Source organism: Enhydra lutris, unplaced genomic scaffold, assembly GCF_002288905.1.
Source record: "Enhydra lutris kenyoni isolate GAN:26980312 unplaced genomic scaffold, ASM228890v2 scaffoldscaffold7, whole genome shotgun sequence".
NCBI lineage: Eukaryota > Metazoa > Chordata > Mammalia > Carnivora > Mustelidae > Enhydra > Enhydra lutris.
The window spans coordinates 22,120,068-22,139,902 of record NW_019154091.1 but is presented as its reverse complement, the minus strand read 5'-3'; the positions used below and the strand labels follow the sequence as shown (position 1 = coordinate 22,139,902).

The following is a 19,835-nucleotide window of genomic DNA, read 5'->3' as shown; positions in this document are numbered from 1 at the left end:
TGAGAGCACTTAGTCACTAGCTAGCTCTCTCTCTCTCTCTCAACCAAGGTTTATAATGCTAATTTACTTTCTCTTTTAGGTTATTATTTTTGTTTTGCCTTCTCCCTGACGGATAAGGAAGACAGCAACTTGCTCAAACGTCCTTACAATTAATAAGAGGTGGGGTCAGGAGTGATCTCTGGTTTGTCCAAAATCAGAGATCATGCTCTTACTGGCATATCACCCTTGCATGCCTCGTGCTTTGTATAGAGTTAGACAATCTAGGTTCTAGCTCTCTGACTTGTGATAGTACTTTTTGTGCTTAACCGTGAAACTTTTATCAAAATGAGCCTTTACTTACCAGGAATAAAGGATACAAAACCCATGTTTCTCAGAAGTTCAACAGAAATTAAAAACTACCATGACCATTACCATTAGTTTTCATATGCAAACTAGTACTTTAAAAAGTATTTTTTAAAAATGAATATGGTTCAAAGGAAATCTTAGTCAAATTAAAAAAGAAAAATATATTCTTATTCTAAACCTTAAATATTTTTTGGAATAAACTGTAAAAATTTAAGAACTGTCTTAATGCTTTAGTACTTAAACAGAATGTAAGTATTTTTAGCAAACACAATTTTGGCTTACCTTTTTCATAGGTGATGTAGGTGTTGCCTGACCAGATGACACAGGTGTTGTAACAGCTACAGGAGCTGCTTGTGTACTAGAAGTACTGGCATTAGTTACAGAAGCCATGGGCTTTGTCTTATCTATTACACAAACATGAAAAACGTTAAGAGTCAAGATTCAGTATGGATTGTTTCAATGTCTAGAAAAACAGTATTTTATATTCATTTTTTAAAAAGGTTTTGTTGTTCAAGTCTTTTCCATTTTTTTTTCTTTTTTAACAAGGGAATTTTTCAAGAAGTTTCCAGAAATGTCTCAGTATGTATGCTGAAATAATAGAACATGATGACATAACAAAGCGTCTAAGAATAAAAAACAAAAAACAGAATCTGATTTCCATACTTTTAACACTATAGAAATATGAAACAATTGATATTTAAAAGTTGAATGCCTGAATACAGTGTAACCAAAAAGACTACAAGAGCTACACAATTTTTTCTAATAGATCTACAATTTACATTGTTTATTTAAAACTCATAGCTCCTTTTTATTCCAGGAAATCTAAAAAATGCTTTTTGTCAATAATCAGTTTATATTCCTGTGAAACAAAGAGCATACTTTCTCACCCCTAAAAAATCTAAACTTAAATGAGAATATCAGCTGAATTAAGCTGAATTAATCTCTTTTCACAATGTATTAAGACAATTTCCAACTAACAATGAAGCACTGAGAAAAACGTTTTTGAAAATATCGATGCCAAAAACATTCAGACTGTATTCGAACATATGTACAAATTTTTAAGATTTACTTATTCGAGAGAGAGTGTGCACACATGCACACATGAGTGGGAGAGGTAGAGAGAGAGAGAGAGACTCAGACTCTGTGCTGAGCGCACTCTGACATGGGGCTTGATCTCAAGATCCTGGTATGACCACCTGAGCTGAAACCAAGAGTCAGCTGCTTAACCAAATGCGCGACCCAGGTGCCCCTATATTTGATCATACAAATCAGACAGGCTTTTAGCAAAAACAGTTACCTATAAATTTAAATCTATAAATTAGCTGTAATTTATAAATGGGCCAGAAAGGCTTACTTCTCAAATGGTCAAGGATCATTTACCTAGTTTTACATTTACCTAGTTTTACCTAGTTTACCTAGTTTTAAAGTAAACATTTACCTAGTTTTAAAGTAGTCCTTTGGTTTCAAAATGAAGGAGGACAGGTATTCCTCTATACTTTGGGGAAGAAGTACAGTACTTTAAAATTCTATGAGATATTCTTTCATGATACTCATATTCATTATACCTCTCTCCTTCCCTTAAGTCAATTTTTCAAAATAACTTTCCACCTTATCATTACCGTATGCCATTATACTTTATAAGTAGAAAATATTAAAACATAATTATCTTTAGGGCAAGTATGTAGTTGAATACATGTATAAATACCAAACAGTTCTGAATTTGTATCGACTCATTCGATTATATTTATGACTAAGAAAATATCCACAAGATGCTAATAGGGTGAAAAGCATAGGATCCCAAACTATACCAAAGGACAAAGCCAAAGTGCCACACTTAAAAATCACTATGCTCTTAGCTTTTTGAATAAACTGAATGCGCTAACCACAGTCTAATGTGCTTTATTCTCATTGTTACACAATACCTCTTTTAATTCAATAGAAGTTAAGCCTATTCAGTACAGTTAAGTACAAATCATGCATCATCTATTAGACCATCATCTTGGAAAACAGTCTACCTAAATGGAGATAAGTCAATAAATGTTTATTAAATGCCTCCATATTTCAAGTACTAGGTACTGAGTCCACTGTCCTGGGTAGGTACTGGGGTATAATATACCAGTTGATGAAAAAACAAAACATCTTTTAACTGCATAGAGCTTACAGTGTAGTAGGAAAAATAAATAACAAAAAGATAAAATTCAACAGATTTTTTTCCCCTTTTATATTCTCCTTTTTCTCTTGGTTTAAATGTTTGTTTTATATTAGTGAAATCCACATATCAAAGAATGTATATGCATGAATGTATAAACATTCAGGCTTGTTTTATGAATAATAATGAAACAAATGTCAAGTGTCCACCATCCAGCTTAGCATTATTAATACTGTTAAAGCCCTTCTACTAATTTGATTTCAATGAAGAATGAAAATTTCAAGTCCAAAAGTTAAAAAAAACCCCAAAACAAAAATACATTTCCCTTCTCATTCCTTCAACTACCTCTCAAATTTATAAGTCACTCGGGAGGAAATTAAACTTTTGCTTGAGTTCTTATTTTCAGCTCATTTATAAGAAACCAGTTTGATATATAATTAATGAAAGAAAATTCAGCAAAATCATTATTTTACATCGAATAACGTCCCAAAGAAATAACCTTCCAAAAAAGTAGGTAAAGAAATAATTTAGATATTGTCAAACAAAGCTGTAGCTCTACAGGGAAACAACTGCTTTCTCAAGTTTGCCAAATAAAGTATGATAAAACCTTGGGTGATATTAGAAGAGTTAGAGGGAACTAGAAACATTTACATGGATTAATTCTTGAGATAGAGTCAAATTTTCCTGGCACAAGCAACCACTAGCAACAGGAAGAACAAAATTATCATAGTACAATGCTTTAGAGAAACATTTAAAGTTAGCTTAGTAAGAAACAGCAGAGAGTGACTGGTATGGCTAAACTCCAGAGGAGGAATACAACGCAATTTGATGGCAATTAGTTCTACTTGTAGTTACAAAGTAGTACAGTTTATCAAGAAAAAAAAAAAAAAAGAAAAGAAAGAAAGAAAGAAAAAGAAAAAAAAAAGAACAGTACGTTTAAAGAACTATCCAGAATAGTTTAAAGAACTATTTACATCGTTTAGTCCAATTCTTATTTTTACAAGTTAAGGAAATTTCAACCAAAAGAGATTAGGAGACTAGTTTGTTAATGGCAAGACTGGCTTAATCTGAAGGCTTGTTTATTTCAAATAGTTCCCCAGTGCCTGACATGGAACAGTGAATTCTATAGAAGGGACCAATTAAGAAAATACTCGATAACAAAATCTCAGAAATCTCTGTGAGATGCTTGGATTCTTGAATTCTGCTATGTAAGTAGTAAAAGACCTGACACATTAGTTAAAAGATCTGGGTGCTAGTTCTGGCTTTCTTGTGCACATGTAGTATACTCTGATTTGTAGTGGTGTATTTTACATGTGTGTATTTTACATATTTTACATGCATATGAATTTTATAAAATTCAACTCTACATTAGCACTTACTACAAAGCATTGCTACATATAGTATCCATTTAAAGCAGGAAATTTCTGAGAAATCTGAGATTAGAGAAATATGAGATTAAACAAATTAACCACAAATACAATTACACTCGTGAATCAGTCTGTGTTCTTAAACACTATGCATGCTCATTCTCATATAACATACTTTTATTATTAGAAATATTTAATTAGCAAGTCATAAAAATGAACTATAATATTCAGTGACTACTTGGTTGCTTTAGTTTCCAATTTTATCCATACTCTCACCAAGATAAAAGATGTGCTGACTCATCTGACCAGCAGTATGACAGCAATAAATTAGAAATTATATCCCTGGTGACTAGAAGATGGTCATTTACATATCTCAAAAACTCTTTGTGTTTTACCGAAAAATAATTTACTTGTAGGGTTAGTAAGCTTCAAAAAAACAAAGAAATTTAAGACACAGTACCTGGCAACAAAGCTAGCCTTTATCTGTTTAACATTTCACTTTTAATGGGAAACAGATAATCACTATCTTCTTCCATGTGTGTTTATTTAGTAAACTTTAGTTTCCTGAATTTTCTTAGGGGAAATATTTTGCTGAGTGAGTAAAAATAAAATGATCCATAACTGTTGTTGTGTCTAGAGGAAATTTAGGGAGACCAAGAAATTCTAGGGCTTCATCTGTATTTACTGATGACCACCATATTGGTCCTGATAATTTTTTTTTTTTTTTTTTGGATCAAAAATCTTAATGGAAATGGGCTATTTTTTTCTGATGAATTTACATGTTAAAACATCAGTTTATACAACTCAAAGATGGTAACACTGGAATTTTACATTGGAGAAATAACCAATAAATATAAATTTTCTAATAGAAAATTATAATTCATTGAAGCAATATAGAAACCATACCTCTGATAATAAAATGCTTCAAATTTTACCTGTTTCAGCTTCTGATTCTGAGTCATCTTCTTCATCTTCTTCACTAGAGCAGCTAGATTCATCTTTCTTTCCTTCTTCTTCATCATCAACTTTTTCTTGTTCCAGAGATTCAATACGGGATGCATTTTTCTCTGGCTCAATAATCAGTGTCTCTTTGCTGTGAAAGGAAAACAGTTTTCAAATGATTAAAAACACAAAAGACCAAAAAACTTTAATTTTTCTCAGATCCACCAAATCTGATAATCATGTCTATGGCCCTCATGCCAATTCATTCATAACAATAACAAAACAATATTTTACTTTAATATTTTACTTACTTTTTAAAGGTCTTCTGTGACTGATTATTGTCCATATTGGCTGTTGATTCAATTAGTGGAGATTTCTTCTCCCGTTTTTCAGTATGCAGCTTTATAAAAGTTATACAAATGAAAATAAGACTATTAAAATAGTACTAATGAGTAAATACAGAATTTGAAGTAAAAATAACAGTAGTTTTCCAAACATGAAACAAAACCAACAAAAAGGAAAGACTTAAGTTCTATCTGAAAAAAAGGGGGGGCACGCTTGGATAAAGAATAAAGAGGACTAAATAGTTTAAAGCTGGGTGAAAGACAAAGTTGGATTTTTTACATCCCTCCAACTTTAGATCACTGAAAAATCAGGATCCACTAGCCACTTAGGATGTCTGATGATATTTCATACTTAAAAATCTTTCTTACCTACATAACGTTTTCCTTAACTAGGTCCTGCTATTTTAGAAATCTGAGATTTTTATAGTCTCCACCTTCTAAGCAAACTTTATTATGAAATTACAAAAACATGTTATCTTGAGTAGGTACATTATAGAAGTATTCATTTTGTGAAGAGGACCTAAGAGAAATGGGGATAACTAATACAAAAGGTTGAACACTACCCCTATTCTTTATTCTCTTTCACTGTCACTTGGTTTGACTGTCAGGAATAACTTAAAACCAAAAAGTATAAAACATCACAAAAATATTTTTTCAACTGTCTGAAAGTTAAAGCCATTAGGAAAATTCACTAATATAGACAATTTTAGACAGTCATCAAACATACCAGATTTTGTTTCTTTTGCAACTCTTCTAAATATCCTAAAATATCTTCATCTGCTACATCAAATGCTGTCTGACCCTGGGTAGGAAACAAAGGGCGTTGGTAATGGTAAAAAGTCAATAAACTATAAAACACCTTTGGTGATTCTGTATAATTATACAGAAAGAAGTTAGATAACATTTTGTTATGTATGTAGTTTGTTATGCATGTAGTAATACAACACTATGATTTAAAGGAGATGTATCAGAAATTCATGTGAGAGAAGCAGCGGATATACCTCTCCTTACTTTCTTTGATAACAGCCTTATTGACATAAAACTCACCATACAAAAAGCCATTTAAAGTGTACAATTCAATTGTTTTTAGTATATTCATAGAGAATTACGACCTTCACCATAATCAATATAGGACATTTTCATCACCCCAAAAAGAAATGACCTCCCCACTTTTCTCATTTCCCTTCCCAACCCCAGCCCAAGGCAACCACTAATCTACGTTCTGTTACTACATATTTGGATTTGCCTGTTCAGAACATTTCATATAAATGGAATCATAAAATATGTGGTCCTTCATGACTGGCTTCTTTCACTTTGTATAATGTTTTCAAGCTTCATCCAATGTTGCCATATGGAAGCACTAACTTAAATCCTTTTTATTGTTGAATAATATTCCATTGCCTGACATACCACATGTGTTAATCTATTCATCAGTTGATGGATATTTGCTTTTGCTTTCTGCTTTTTGTCTATATATAATAAATAATACTGCTACGAACATCTATATACAAGTTTGTGAGTGAACATCTGTTTTCATTTTCTTAGGGATACAGCTCTAGGTAAAATTACCAGGTCATGTGGTAACTCCATGTTTAACCTTTTGAGGCCTTTTTTTTTTTTTAAATTAACATATAATGTATTATTTGTTTCAGGGGAGGCCTTTTTTCTTTTTGATACCTCCCTAAAAATCATGAAAGTTTTAACAGAGTAACAAAGTAAAAATATATATTTCCAAACTGCTCAAAGTTCAGCCAGACACAGGTATGCCTTAGTTTCAAAAATTAGTTCAGATGAACATCTGTCAATCTATTTTTATTCACTGTGGAAAAGAAAATTTCAAAGAGCCGCTGACCAAACATAGTAAGGTTTCCTTCTGTTGCCTGCAATAACCCTATTGGTACAGGATTCCAGAATGTCAAAAAAGTTCATTATTAGAATACATTCTACTTAGTATGTTGGCTGGTATACAATCCATTCTCAGAAAAAAATTCTACTTTTTTCCAACTAGAAAATGTATCAATCTTAAAGGCAATTCAAATTTCTTTCACAAAAGGAGTCTCACAGCTACAAAAAAGCCAGATGAGTAGATAATAATGCCTTCTAAAATTATATAAGCTCTTCCATTAAAAAACAAATCTAAAACCCTCAATTCTACACCATCATTAGGATGCTGCCATCTACTTGGATAGGAGTTACATTTTCCAGTGCTATAAAATGAAATATAAGCTACCCAATATCTGAGCTGATTTTTCCATTGTCTATTTATAAAATAAAAAATATGATCTATGAGATGTATCCTAAAAGTACATGAAATGCTACTTTATCAAGATAGGCAAATGTATGTATTTAAAATTTATGTATTCAAAAACACTGATGTATCTGCATTTCCTTGTTGTAAAATCTTCCCAGCAGGAATTTAAGAACCAACCTATCCTTTCCCACTCAGTCCAGGAGAAAATGTTTTAGCTTTAATAAACCTTTTCCCACATTTCAACCTTGAGTATTAAACACTAAGAATTAAATTCCTTAAGAATATGTAGCTCTGAAACAAAGTAACTGGCTCAAATTCTGAAGGTGCCCTTTAGATTATAAATACATGGTAATCCATTTTGCTATATCATAGTCTGTTTGTGTAATTATTTCTATAATGTTACACATACTATGTTATGCAAATTGTTTTCAAGATCTTGTTAAGCAAAAATAACAAACTGGCTTCATTTTAAGTATTATTTTAAGCATTTATCAACCCTTCTCATGAATGAAATATGCACCTTAAAATTTTTTTAAATTGTAATTAAATTTTAGCAGCAGTTAAATGTAAATGGGGTTATTTTAGTAACCAAGGAATTTTCCTTTAGAAGAGTAAGAAATGGATCACCTTACTAACCTTTCTTTTCACTTTCTCCCTTGAAAAATGAGTCTACTTTGCAAACAGCAGCTGATAGAGAATAAAAACTAGAGTAAAATGCAGGCTATAAAGAGAGTAAAGTTTCTAATTTCAGAAAAGCACACCCCTCAACTTAACCATGCTCATTAAACAATATATAGGACAGTCATGAAGGCAGCCAATTACAAAGTCTTATAAACATCACCTTGTTCTTAATTACTGTAAGGCTACTATGTTTCATTAATGGGATGCTAACACAGTAGGGCATATAACCAGAATCACTCAATGTAACCAAGAAATAACCAAGGAGAGTGCAATGCTAAGAAATAAGAAAATAAGAACTCTTATCAATAAAGAAAACAATCTTAAAAAAAATTTACTGCTTAAAAAATCAGTTTATAATACATGTGTTAATTACCAGAATCATACTAGAGCTACTGTTTAAGTCTAACTTCATAGACTCTTCATTCTTTCCTAACTTACTCTAACCGAATTGCTTTTACAGGTGTGATCTCTCTTCAGTTTCAAGAACAACCAGTGAAGTAGTCAGGACAAGCATTATGGTTCCCACTGCACACATGAGGAAACCTAGGCTGAATGTATGGCATTTGCTTAAGGTCATGCAGGCAATGAAGGGAAAGTGAGAATAGAAGCTAGGTCTCCACTGCTCCACTGTCTTTATAGAAAATAAGAATAAGCTCAGATAAAAGCAGGGGGACAAACCCATGAGCCCATTAAGGAGAAGCAGTTTTGTTTTTTGTTTTTTAAAGATTTTATTTATTTATTTGACAGAGAGAGAGCAAGAGACAGCGAGAGATGTAACACAAGCAGGGGGAATGGGAGAGGGAGAAGCAGTCTTCCCACCAAGCAGAGAGCCTGAAGCCTGATGTGGGGCTCGATCCCGAGATCCTGGAATCATGACCTGAGCCGTAGGCAGATGCTTAACGACAGAGCCACTAAGGTGCCCCAGCAGTTTTTTTATTCACTTAAATCTCTGTAATAATAGTTACCAAACTAAAAAGTTGCCTACCGATCACTATTGTATTAAAAGAAAATTCCAATTAGAAAAACATCTTAGTATTTAAAAAGGAACAATATTTGGTTATATTCTAGTAAGACAATTATTTTAATAAATTAAGCAAACAAAATAAAAATCTTGGGATTTAAAGTCTGTATCACATAATTTATAATGAGTTAAAATGACAGCAAATGTCTTACAATGTTAAAGAAATAAGACCAAAATCTCTTATTTTAAAAACACTTCTCCCACTTTTATGTAGACTTTCAAATTTTCTACATGATTTGTTGCATTTTCTGTATTATACATTTACCAAAATTATACTTTCTATTAATAAAGAATTCATCTAAATCCCGTAAGTTCTGTAAGTACTTTTTGATACCACTTTAAAAATAACTTTATTAAAACTTTAAATCTATAAGTACTGAAGGTATCAAATGACAAGATAAATTTATTTAAGCATACTTATACAATAAAGACTAATTTTGATCGAATAGTATGACATATTTTTGTAAAATGCAGCCAATGGTAACAGAGATTAACTCGCACAGGCAAAATTATAAAATTAAAATTTTAAAAATACAAAGTCTTGTAAAAATATCTTCCATTACTATAGAATACAGTCTCCCTCCCAAAAACAACAAAAATGCTTGCATTTTGGTATACTTATGGCATAAAGGCCTTTAAAATGCTATATACATTATTTGCCTCTTGCCATTAAACTATGTCTTTAAAATCCTGGTATTTTAAAAGAAAAATCCAATTCTGATAAAAATTTTAAAATCATATTTTTAGAACATATGAGTTAATATCTGGAAAAATAAAATATGAGAAATCAAAAATTATGAAAAAGCTGCAGAGGAACTTAGCAGAATAAATTGTTCTTTTTTAAAAAGAGATTTATTTATTTCAGAAAGAGCAAGGGAGAGCACATATGCACAAGTGGGAGGAAGGGCAGAGGGAGAGACTCTCAAGCAGACTCCCAGCTAAGCACAGAGCCCAATGCAGGGCTCAATCTCACAACTCATGAGATCATGACCTGAAACAGGACCAAGAGCTGGATACTTAACCAACTGAGCCCCCAGGCCCCCCAGAATAAATTATTCTTAATTAATTACACTTAATTACTAGGGCTTTAAGAAAATCACTTGTCTTCTCTGATCATGTTCTCAAATCTGTGTAACTCAGATAACAATTCTGTAGGAATTCTGTTAAAAGGACAGCATTAGATAATATATGTGAAAACAAGTTGAAAACTATAAAATTCTAAGGAACTATGAGGCAAATTCTTCTAAGACCATATAAAGAAATACTGAAATGATGAAATGAGGGGATAAGATATTAAAATTTAGGATGACACAAGAAACTGCTACTATAATAAGACAGAAACAAAAGGAGATAAAGCAAAACTATTTATATGCAGTCTTTCTCCTAGAGAATAATTATGATGAACTGTATGGCAAAGGAATTGGACAATTATAAAACAGGTATAAGATAAAATAATTTTTTCATACATACTATATATTGTCTATGAATCAGTACCAAAACATAACATGTTTAAACTGGAAAATGATACAATCTTTTTGGAAAAGCATTTCCATTAATAAGCTGCTCTCTCTGGTCCTTATCTGGAGGCCACTACCAAAGAATGAACCAATTATCAGTACTGTCCATGTCAATGAACAAGTGGCCATCAGGGGACGCTATTTGGGAGAGAGAGAGGCATGCAAACAGAGATCAGAACGTAAGAGGTATTTACTAATTTCTTCAGAAAAATCCCAGCGCCTGGGGGAATTTCTACACCAAGGAGAGGAAGTATGAATTGTCAAACTAAAATTACCTGGCTTTTTAACTTAAAATCTAACAGTATCAACATTTGTCTTCTAATGCTGATTACAAAACAGAATAATGTTATAATAAAAACAATAGAGAAAGCAAATTACTAAAAGTCGTGACTACAAAATCAAAGACTTTTATACTTATATAAAAGCAAACCTATACTTATACTCTCAAACATTTGGATCAATCTCAAGCATTTTTTTGATCTTGATTTTCCTGAAGATTTTCATTACTTTTTAGACTTGAACTTGCCTGCACACTTCTTACTTAAAACACATTCATAAACACATACGTGAAATGCTCCAGAAAGAGCAAAGGAGCTCACAGGGCTTCTTTATTGCTTCATGTCAGCAACTAGGACATCAATGTGCACAACCTCCAAACACCCACAGGAAAATCTTGGGCATATGGTATATCATATCTGTTCTCTTCCCTTTGCAGATCTCCAATTGGAAACTAGAGTTAATTAGAGCATAATCAGCACCAGTACTTATATTAATGGACACGGTAGGATCAGATGGTGCCACTTGAATAAAGATGAGATAATTTTAGGACTCTCTGCTAAGTAATCTACTACATGATCTTATAAAACGGAATACATAAGGGTATTCTATGGAAGTTAAGGGTAATCAAGCTCACCTAGGGGAGATGTGTTTTAAGCTCTGCAACTGTTGGTAGATAGTAAGAATCATGAACACAGAACAGGAGGAACTAACAGGAATACTGGTGACACTGGTAACTGAATGATGGTGCTTAGAAGGGAGTCAAGGAAAAAATATCTCATCTAATAAGGAATCTGATAACCTGAATCTGTTCATGATTTTGTAAAAAAAAAAAAAAAGAAAAAAAAAGAAAAAAAAAGAAAAAAAATATATATGACATTTACTCCTTTCCCTCTACCTAGTTGGGTGATATTAGATATTAAGTAAATCTTTAACCTCATAAATGGTTTTCTCATCTGCAAAACTAGGACTAGACGTTGCATCTCAATTATTTTATTTGGGCTAAAACTTTGTGGTTTTCACTAGTCTCACATGCTGTAAGACCTCATTATCCATGTCACTTACAAAGCTACTATAAACAAGCTATTAAGACTATCAGCTAAAGAGAAACAGAAATACACTTCTGCATGTGTTCCAACTCAAAATGATGGGAGAAAACATTCACAGAGAAATGCAAAATTTTCTTTATTTATGAGTTCCCAAGTACCCAAATCTATTATGTATGGTAATAGGATTACTCAAAGAGTAATACTTCTTTCTCTGAGGAACAAGGCCAAAACCACCTCACAGACTGAGAAAAACTTAAATAATTGATAATAAAAATCAATAAGTGGTTGATAAATGTTCTTTTGTACAGTTCATAAAACTTAATACAATTACAGAATTTATTATCAACATTTTTCAGACTTTAAAACATTTATTTCTAAAAGTTAAATATTTAGAATACCTATTGGATATTTATAAAAATTTAAATATTTAAAATACATTTAAAAGGCCTACCACTTTGTTGACCATCTCCATATCACACAGATTATCCACTAAAATTCGACATGCTTCTTCTTTACCCCAGTGAGCAGCAGCATGAAGAGGTGTCCAGCCATCATAATCTTTAATATTAACATCATAGCCTGCCTGTATTAAAAGTCTAAAAAAATTACAGTGAATTAGATAATCATTAAGAAATCTAAAAATGAGCAAACTTATATCATTAGCTTTATACCATGCAAGTTAACAAAAATTTGTGATGTATTTCTTTCCCTAGTTCGTATCTTCTCCCTTCCCTTCAATGAGTTAACTAGGACAAAAGAAAATAATTCTCAGAAAACACTAGCAATGAGGATCTTGAATTACTGTCATAATAATGCATTCAGCTTTAATTAATTCCTAATGACTAACAGGTCTTATGGTTTGGTGCAATACTAATTTATTCTTGTTAATATGAATTATAGTTGAAATTTTCATAGGAAAGTCAGTAATTTTTCAATGTGAACTCAAAAACTCCTGGATCAATTTGTACGTTAAACTGATTTATTGAGGGAATGTCTTCAGGTACCCATTTAATATATCATCTCAAGCTAAATGTGTTCTAAAAATAAACTGGGATCAAACAAATTTATTTTGTAGTTTTTCTGTTGCCTTGCAGTTGAGGAACTAGTTTGTGAAAGCTTTCATAAAGCTTAATGATTTATCATGGGTAATTTTCATAGGAAAATGACAATCTGTTAAGAACAAAACAAAGCAAAACAAATATTCAAGGGGTCGAGTCTACTTTTCTGCAGCAGTAGAAAGCAGATATACTAATTATCAACAAAGCTAGAAAAGAGGAATACATTTTAATACAGTGCAAAGAACTGTATAAATTATGTTAGTATGCCTTCCTAACTTTATATTGACATTAACCTTTATTTAGAAAATTAAGCTCAGAGAGCAAAGAATTGGTCTATAAATTGCACATAGCACACAGCCTCACACACACAGGCGAGTAGTAAATACTTTACAACTCATGAAATCTAGTTGACTTTTACCTTACTTTCCAAGAAGTTGAGCTTGAGAAGGGCTTCTTTTTACCTACAGGAGGTGGTAGTGATAGCTAATACATAACCCTTCATTTATTTATATTTCACGAATTGATCCCCTATTTCCTAAGAATATATAAAGCAGCCATTTCCAATTCTGGATCCAAAACAAAGCCATTTTAAGGCTTATTTAACAAACAAACAAACAAAAAAATTCCCCAGCTCCACTACAGTCCTATGGAAATAAACAGCATATTGGGAAATGCACCTTGCCAATTTATATTTTTAGTAAGTCCCCTGTTACCTGCCTGAAGACCAACATTTAAGAGTCTCCAATCTAAACAACAGGCTAACAGATATAAGTCTAGAACTTAAAGTTCAAAAAAATAGGTTCATTAACATGTATTATCAGAAACTCTTTATTAACAGACAGAATAATACTGGAAGATATAAAAACATATCCCCCATTAGAAAATATGAACTGGAATCATACTAAATATTCTGAATGACAAAAATTTTAAGTACTTGGGATTCTATCTGGAGAGGCAAGACAAGAAAGGTAGATATATATATATATTTTTCCCCCCCCATAATCATAAGGTCTCTTTATATGACAGGCCACACAATACTCAAAAAAATAAGATAATGCTTATTATATTCAAGGAGCTTCAAATGGAGGACAAAAGTCAAGTAAAACAATCAACCCTCAAAGACAGTTTCTGTAATGCAATGGCAGTACAGAGTTGAAAAGCATCAAATTCAATAGAAAGGGGTTGTGTATTTGTGGAGAAAGGGACAGGGGTAATAAGTGGGGAGAAGGTTACATATGAAACTGATATCTTCTGTTTTTCATTTCATACATATTTTTATTTAAGTAACATACTTACAATGTTCAAAAATAAAAAAGAATAAATGGTTATATAGGGAAGTCACACTCCCACTGCTGACCTTTAGCCAAACACTTTCCCCTCCCTCAGATAACCATACTACAAGTTTTGATTGGATCCTTAGAGAGATTTTATGTATATACCAGAAAAAAAAATTAAAAGAATTTTTTTTCTTAAAGACTTTATCTTTAAGTAATCTATACACCCAACATGGGCCTCAAAACCACAACCCCAAGGGCAAGAGTTGCATGCTCTACCAACTGAGCCAGTCGGATGCCGCTAAAATTTTCAAATATAAACACAAATGATGAATACTTGTCATTTTTTTTACAGTTAATATATCCTAGTGTTCTTTCTGTATCTATATATAGTGTTTTAATCGCTACCAGAATATTCAGTGACAGAGGGTATCAAAAATTATTCAACCTTCTCTTACTCCTATTACAAATAATGCTGTTGTTATTAGCACATACCTTACTTCCTGTGAGAATATCTGTTAAAAAAAAATTCCTAGAGGTAGAACTAATTGCTAAGCCAAAGAATAACTGTTACTTTGATAGAATCTGTTCAATTGTCATACTTTCATCAGTAACATAAAAGAGTGACTTTTCCCAACCTCACCAACAGTGTGCCAAACATTTTAATCTTTGCCAATATGACAGATGAAAAATGGTAATTCATTGTAGCTTTATCTGCACTTATTATGAATAAGGTTGAGCATGTTATTTCATAGGCTTAAGAGCCTTGAACTGAGTCAAAGGATCGAAAGGAATTTGCCTCCAAGTTGAAGACATGGCGAATGAACGTATCTAGACAGAAACAAAGCAGGCATTAAGACATCATGACAGAACTTCAAGTAGATATATATATAGTTGGAATAATGCATGCCTGAGGAGCAATGGTAGCAGCTTAGCTTAAGAGGATGACTTACGGTCTTAAGTACTAATTTGAGGAGTTTAAAATATATCCCAATCCCCACTGAAAATCTTAATAAAGAATTTTAAGAGCTTAGATAACCTAATTAAAGACCGCTTGGAAGCTGTCTAGAAAACTATTTTACAGTGCAACTAGTACTCAAAATACATTGCCTTTACCATATGCAACTCTCTAATATTTCAATTTTTTTCTTTAAAAAATGCTGTCGTCAAGTCACTAAGTTCATTTGTGACCTGCTAATGGGGTCTACAAGTTTGCTAAGTTTTGGATTAGAGAAAAACACACAGGATAAGAAAAGGTAATCAAAAGTTAACTTCATTATTCTAGAAGGCTTCAGTTACTGAAGTGAGCCAAGATTGAAAAAAGGAGAAAACTTGGGAATAGGTGACCCACTTAAACCTCACTGTTTTTACTGAGCAGAGGGAATAAGGAGAACAGTTTTATATTAGAAGCTCCGGTGGAACATAACAATATAAAGGGTGGAGAAGATTTTCCTGCATGCTAGTCTTATTTCCTTTCACATACATATAACAAAAGTTATGCACTGAATTATTTTTTTCATATGGCTGCCAACAGCTTTGCACTGCATAAGTAAAAGAAAAAAAAAATTATTGTGATGTAACAGAGCTTTGTTTCAAGGAAACCTGCTGATCAATATATAGACCTAAAAAGTCTCAGTTGCTTATAACCTGATATTATGCTAAAAGCACTGAGTCCCAAAATTATGTAGTAAAAAGAAAACTGCATTTTAGATAAATTACATGTAAATAAAGATCCACTAAGAATCAAGTTCTTTGAATATGATGATTATGTTTATATGGAATACTGTTTTTAATCTCAGTAACCAGAGTTGGTCAATCTGGGAACCTCAAAATGTCTTTGTAGTAATTTACCACCCCAGAAGGTAACATTTAATGATTGTCTGACACTTTAACTTAGTGGAAAACTACAACCAAAGAATAGAACAGAATAATCAAAATTCAAGAGCAAAAAAAAAGGGCTTGAGATATAAAGCAATAACACTCAATGTAGTTTTCTCTTTTTCCTATAGATAGACATCAAATCACTTTTATAAACCGTTTCAAAACGATGTCTGCAGATATCTAAAGAAAAGGAACAATGAAATAAAGAAAGTAAACCAAATTAGAAAAATGACTGTGAAAAACAATACTTACTTTAAAACTTCTGTATAGCCTTTAGCGGCTGCAACGTGAAGTGCTGTCCCTCCAGATTTTGCATGTCGGACATCATTTATGTGACCACTATTTAGCCACTGTCTTGCGTCTCTAAGCATTATCCGTTCTTCTTCTTTTCGAGCTGCTTCTATATCAACCCCTGATAAAATGAAAATTGTTTTTTTTTCTTTATAGAAAATGTTTTTTCTGCGTTGGGAAATAAAATTATTCAAAACAAGTCAAGTTTAAATAAAAACTAAAAATGAAATTGTATTTTTGAAAAATGAGCTGCTAACAACAAGCTGGTTCAATAAGGAATACTATAGCTATTTTATTAGCCTTCTGTACTCATTATTTAGTTTTTGCCCCACAATATTATTTTGGCTTTCTTTTTACCTTTTCTGATAAATCCTTTGTTCTTAAAAATTTGATTATTTCCTTAGGTATATCATCCTTTAGTTTAAAAACAAGACAAAGCAAAATATAATTAAGTCTTAAATTTCTAACTGTTTTGACCAATTCTCTGAACTCTAGCCTACTAGGTAGAAATGTTTATTGAAGACTTCGACTCAGAAAATTTAGCAATTTTCATACAGATGCTCTACCAAACTCTTTCCTTTTCCAACATAGTACATTCCTCACTATTAGTATCAGCATTATAATTTTAATAAATTATATAGATGTTCATTCATTTAAAAGCATTTATTAAGCACTGAGGTTGAGATGGTAAGAGTGGAAAGAATTTAAAAAGGAACACTACACTTAACTTCTTTCATACCTTCAAAGAGCTCAAAATCTTGAGAAAAAATTAAAGTAGAAAAGATAACCTTGAAATTCCTGAATGATCTCATGTGGTCTCATGGCTCAAACTGCTGGCTATTTAATGAACAGCATAAACCAGAGTGCTATTATATAGTCTGTCTTACTCCAGGAACCCATGAACTAATTAAACGTAAAGATAATGCTTTTTTATCCTGTATCCTCACTGTCTAGATGAGTACTTAATACACAGTAAAAGGGATCAGTAAATATATACTAACTACATGATGAATGAATAAGTAAAAACAATTACACACACACACACACACACACACATACACACACACACCCCTTCTCAGCTAAGATCTCACCTATAATTCATATCCACGTATCCCAACTGTCTGGTAAGGGTTTTTTTCTTTCATTCACCCATTCAGCCATTCACCCACCCATTCAATATGTACTGAGTGCCTACAAGATGTCAGGTACTTCTTATAAAGGTGTAATGGATGTAGAAGTGAACTTTTAGATGGCAGAAAATAATACATATGTGAAGAAAAATAAAGCAAGGTAAAGGGACAGAGAGTAATGATAATATAAAAACTGTTGTTTTACATGGTCTGGTAAAGCCAAGTCTCTTTGTAAGGTGACATTAGAGAAAAAAAAAAAAAAGAGAGAGAGAGTGACAGTCATAGTCTAATCTGGGAGACATTCCAGGCATAGGGAAGTCCTAGCAGGCTCTGAGGTAAAAGACTGGTTGGAATGTTCTGTTTAGAAGGCCAGGGTATCTATAAAGTAGTGAGAACAATGAGCAGAGTGACACAATCTGACTTAATTTAAGAGGATCACTAAAGTTAAGAGAAGAAACTGACGTATCAAATTGGAGGCTACTGTAATAATTCAGACAAGAGATGACAGTAGCTTAAACTAGGGTAGTAGTTAAGGTGGTAAAGAGATTAGATTCTGGGCACCTGGGTGGCTCAATGGTGAAAGCCTCTGCCTTCGGCTCAAGTCATGTTCCCAGGGTCCTGGGATGGAGCCCCACATCAGGCTCTCTGCTCAGCGGGGAGCCTGCTTCCCTCCCTCTCTCTATCTGCCTGCCTCTCTGCCTACTTGTGATCTCTGTCTGTCAAATAAACAAATAAAATCTTAAAAAAAAAAAGAGAGAGAGATTAGATTCTGGATTCTTCAAGGTACACCCACAGAATCTGTTGTTAGTTTGGATGTAAGAGAAAAAGATGTCATATAGGAATCAAAGCTTTTCAGCCAGAGCAATTGGAAAAATTAAATTTTCAGTAAGAGAAATGTGAAGTTTGAGATGCCTTGACAGACATCTACCTAACTGGATATCAGGTAGTCAGCTGGATATCTGAGCTTGGAGAACAGAAAAGAGTCAAGACTAGGTAAATAATATAATAAAATCATATGCCACAGGCATCTGAAACTTAATGCTAAAATCTTAATTCAATTTTCCTAGCCAGTCAGCTTGCTGCCTGTCTTGTATTTGTTAGAGTAGGTACTACCACTTACCCAGGAACCTGGAAGGCAACCTTAATCCTTCCCTTTACCTTATTCCCAGCCCTCATCCAATTAGTTCACAGACTTCAAATTGCCATCTCCTAGACTGTTGTCTTGATGGTATCATAATTCATCACCATTTTAGTTCATGTCCTTTACCCCACACTTTAACTTCTACTACTGACCCTTAACTCATGCAATCTCAGTACCTTCTGATTCATTTCCCACACCACTGCCAGCCCAGTTTTTCCATACCAAAATATAATCATTCATTTTTCTACATAAATTCGTCAATGGCTCCTTACCTCCTATAAGACAAAACTCAAGCTCTTTTGTGTAGTAGACATAGCCTTTCTTATGATTTGGTCTCAATACACTTTTAACCTCTACTTTTTCTCTTTTAGCATTACCCAGTGTTCTTACAATCTAGATCTCCACCAAGGTCCCCAAGTACATCATGCTTGTGTGCTGTCGTGCAAGCTATTATTTTCTACATGGACTGTATCCTTCCCTTGCCTAAGCAAATTACCAATTATTCAAGGCACAACTAAACCATTCAACTGAAGCTCAATGAAAATGAAAACATTTAAAAAATCCCCACATTACATTAAGTACAGGGAAAGTCATCTTCAAAGTAGGGACTGTTATATCACATCACATTTAAAAAGGAACTTGCAATAAGACTTCCCATAAAAGAGGGCGCCTGGGTGGTGCAGTTGGTTGAGGTCCAACTCTTGGTTTCAGCTGAGGTCTTGATCTCAGGGTCGTGGAATTCAGTCCCAAGTGGGGTTCACATTTGGCTCACAGTCCACTTGCGATTCTCTCTCCTTCTGCCCATCCCACTCATGCTCTCCCTCTCAAGTGAATAAATGAATTTAAAAAAAGATTCTCAAAAGACTTTGTAAAACCCCATTATAAATGCTATATACATTTAATGAAGAAAACCTATTATGAACATTATTTAAAAAGTAATACCATTTCATAATGATCAATTTTATGTACCAAAAATTTCCTACCAAAAGATAATCATCTCATATCATTTAAGATATTTTTAATGTTATTCAGTAAAAGAAATTATAAAGTTATAATACATTAAATATAATCTTTTTACTAAATGATTTTTCTCAGACTGATTTTCTTACGCTTTATAC

General features: G+C 32.7%; 1 protein-coding gene across 7 annotated transcripts in view; it reads right to left on the bottom strand.

The window, feature by feature from the left end:
* LOC111141992 (protein phosphatase 1 regulatory subunit 12A) overlaps positions 1 to 19,835 on the bottom strand; it is a 142,943-nt gene that overhangs the window by 53,155 nt on the left and 69,953 nt on the right. For all 7 annotated transcript variants that reach the window (XM_022494905.1, XM_022494907.1, XM_022494909.1 and 4 more), the window contains exons 4-9: positions 16,408 to 16,567; positions 12,394 to 12,538; positions 5,875 to 5,949; positions 5,115 to 5,203; positions 4,797 to 4,954; positions 628 to 749 (exon numbers count right to left, since the gene is read on the bottom strand). In XM_022494905.1, the coding sequence (XP_022350613.1) occupies positions 628 to 749; positions 4,797 to 4,954; positions 5,115 to 5,203; positions 5,875 to 5,949; positions 12,394 to 12,538; positions 16,408 to 16,567 (749 nt within the window). The remainder of the gene's footprint in view (positions 1 to 627; positions 750 to 4,796; positions 4,955 to 5,114; positions 5,204 to 5,874; positions 5,950 to 12,393; positions 12,539 to 16,407; positions 16,568 to 19,835) is intronic.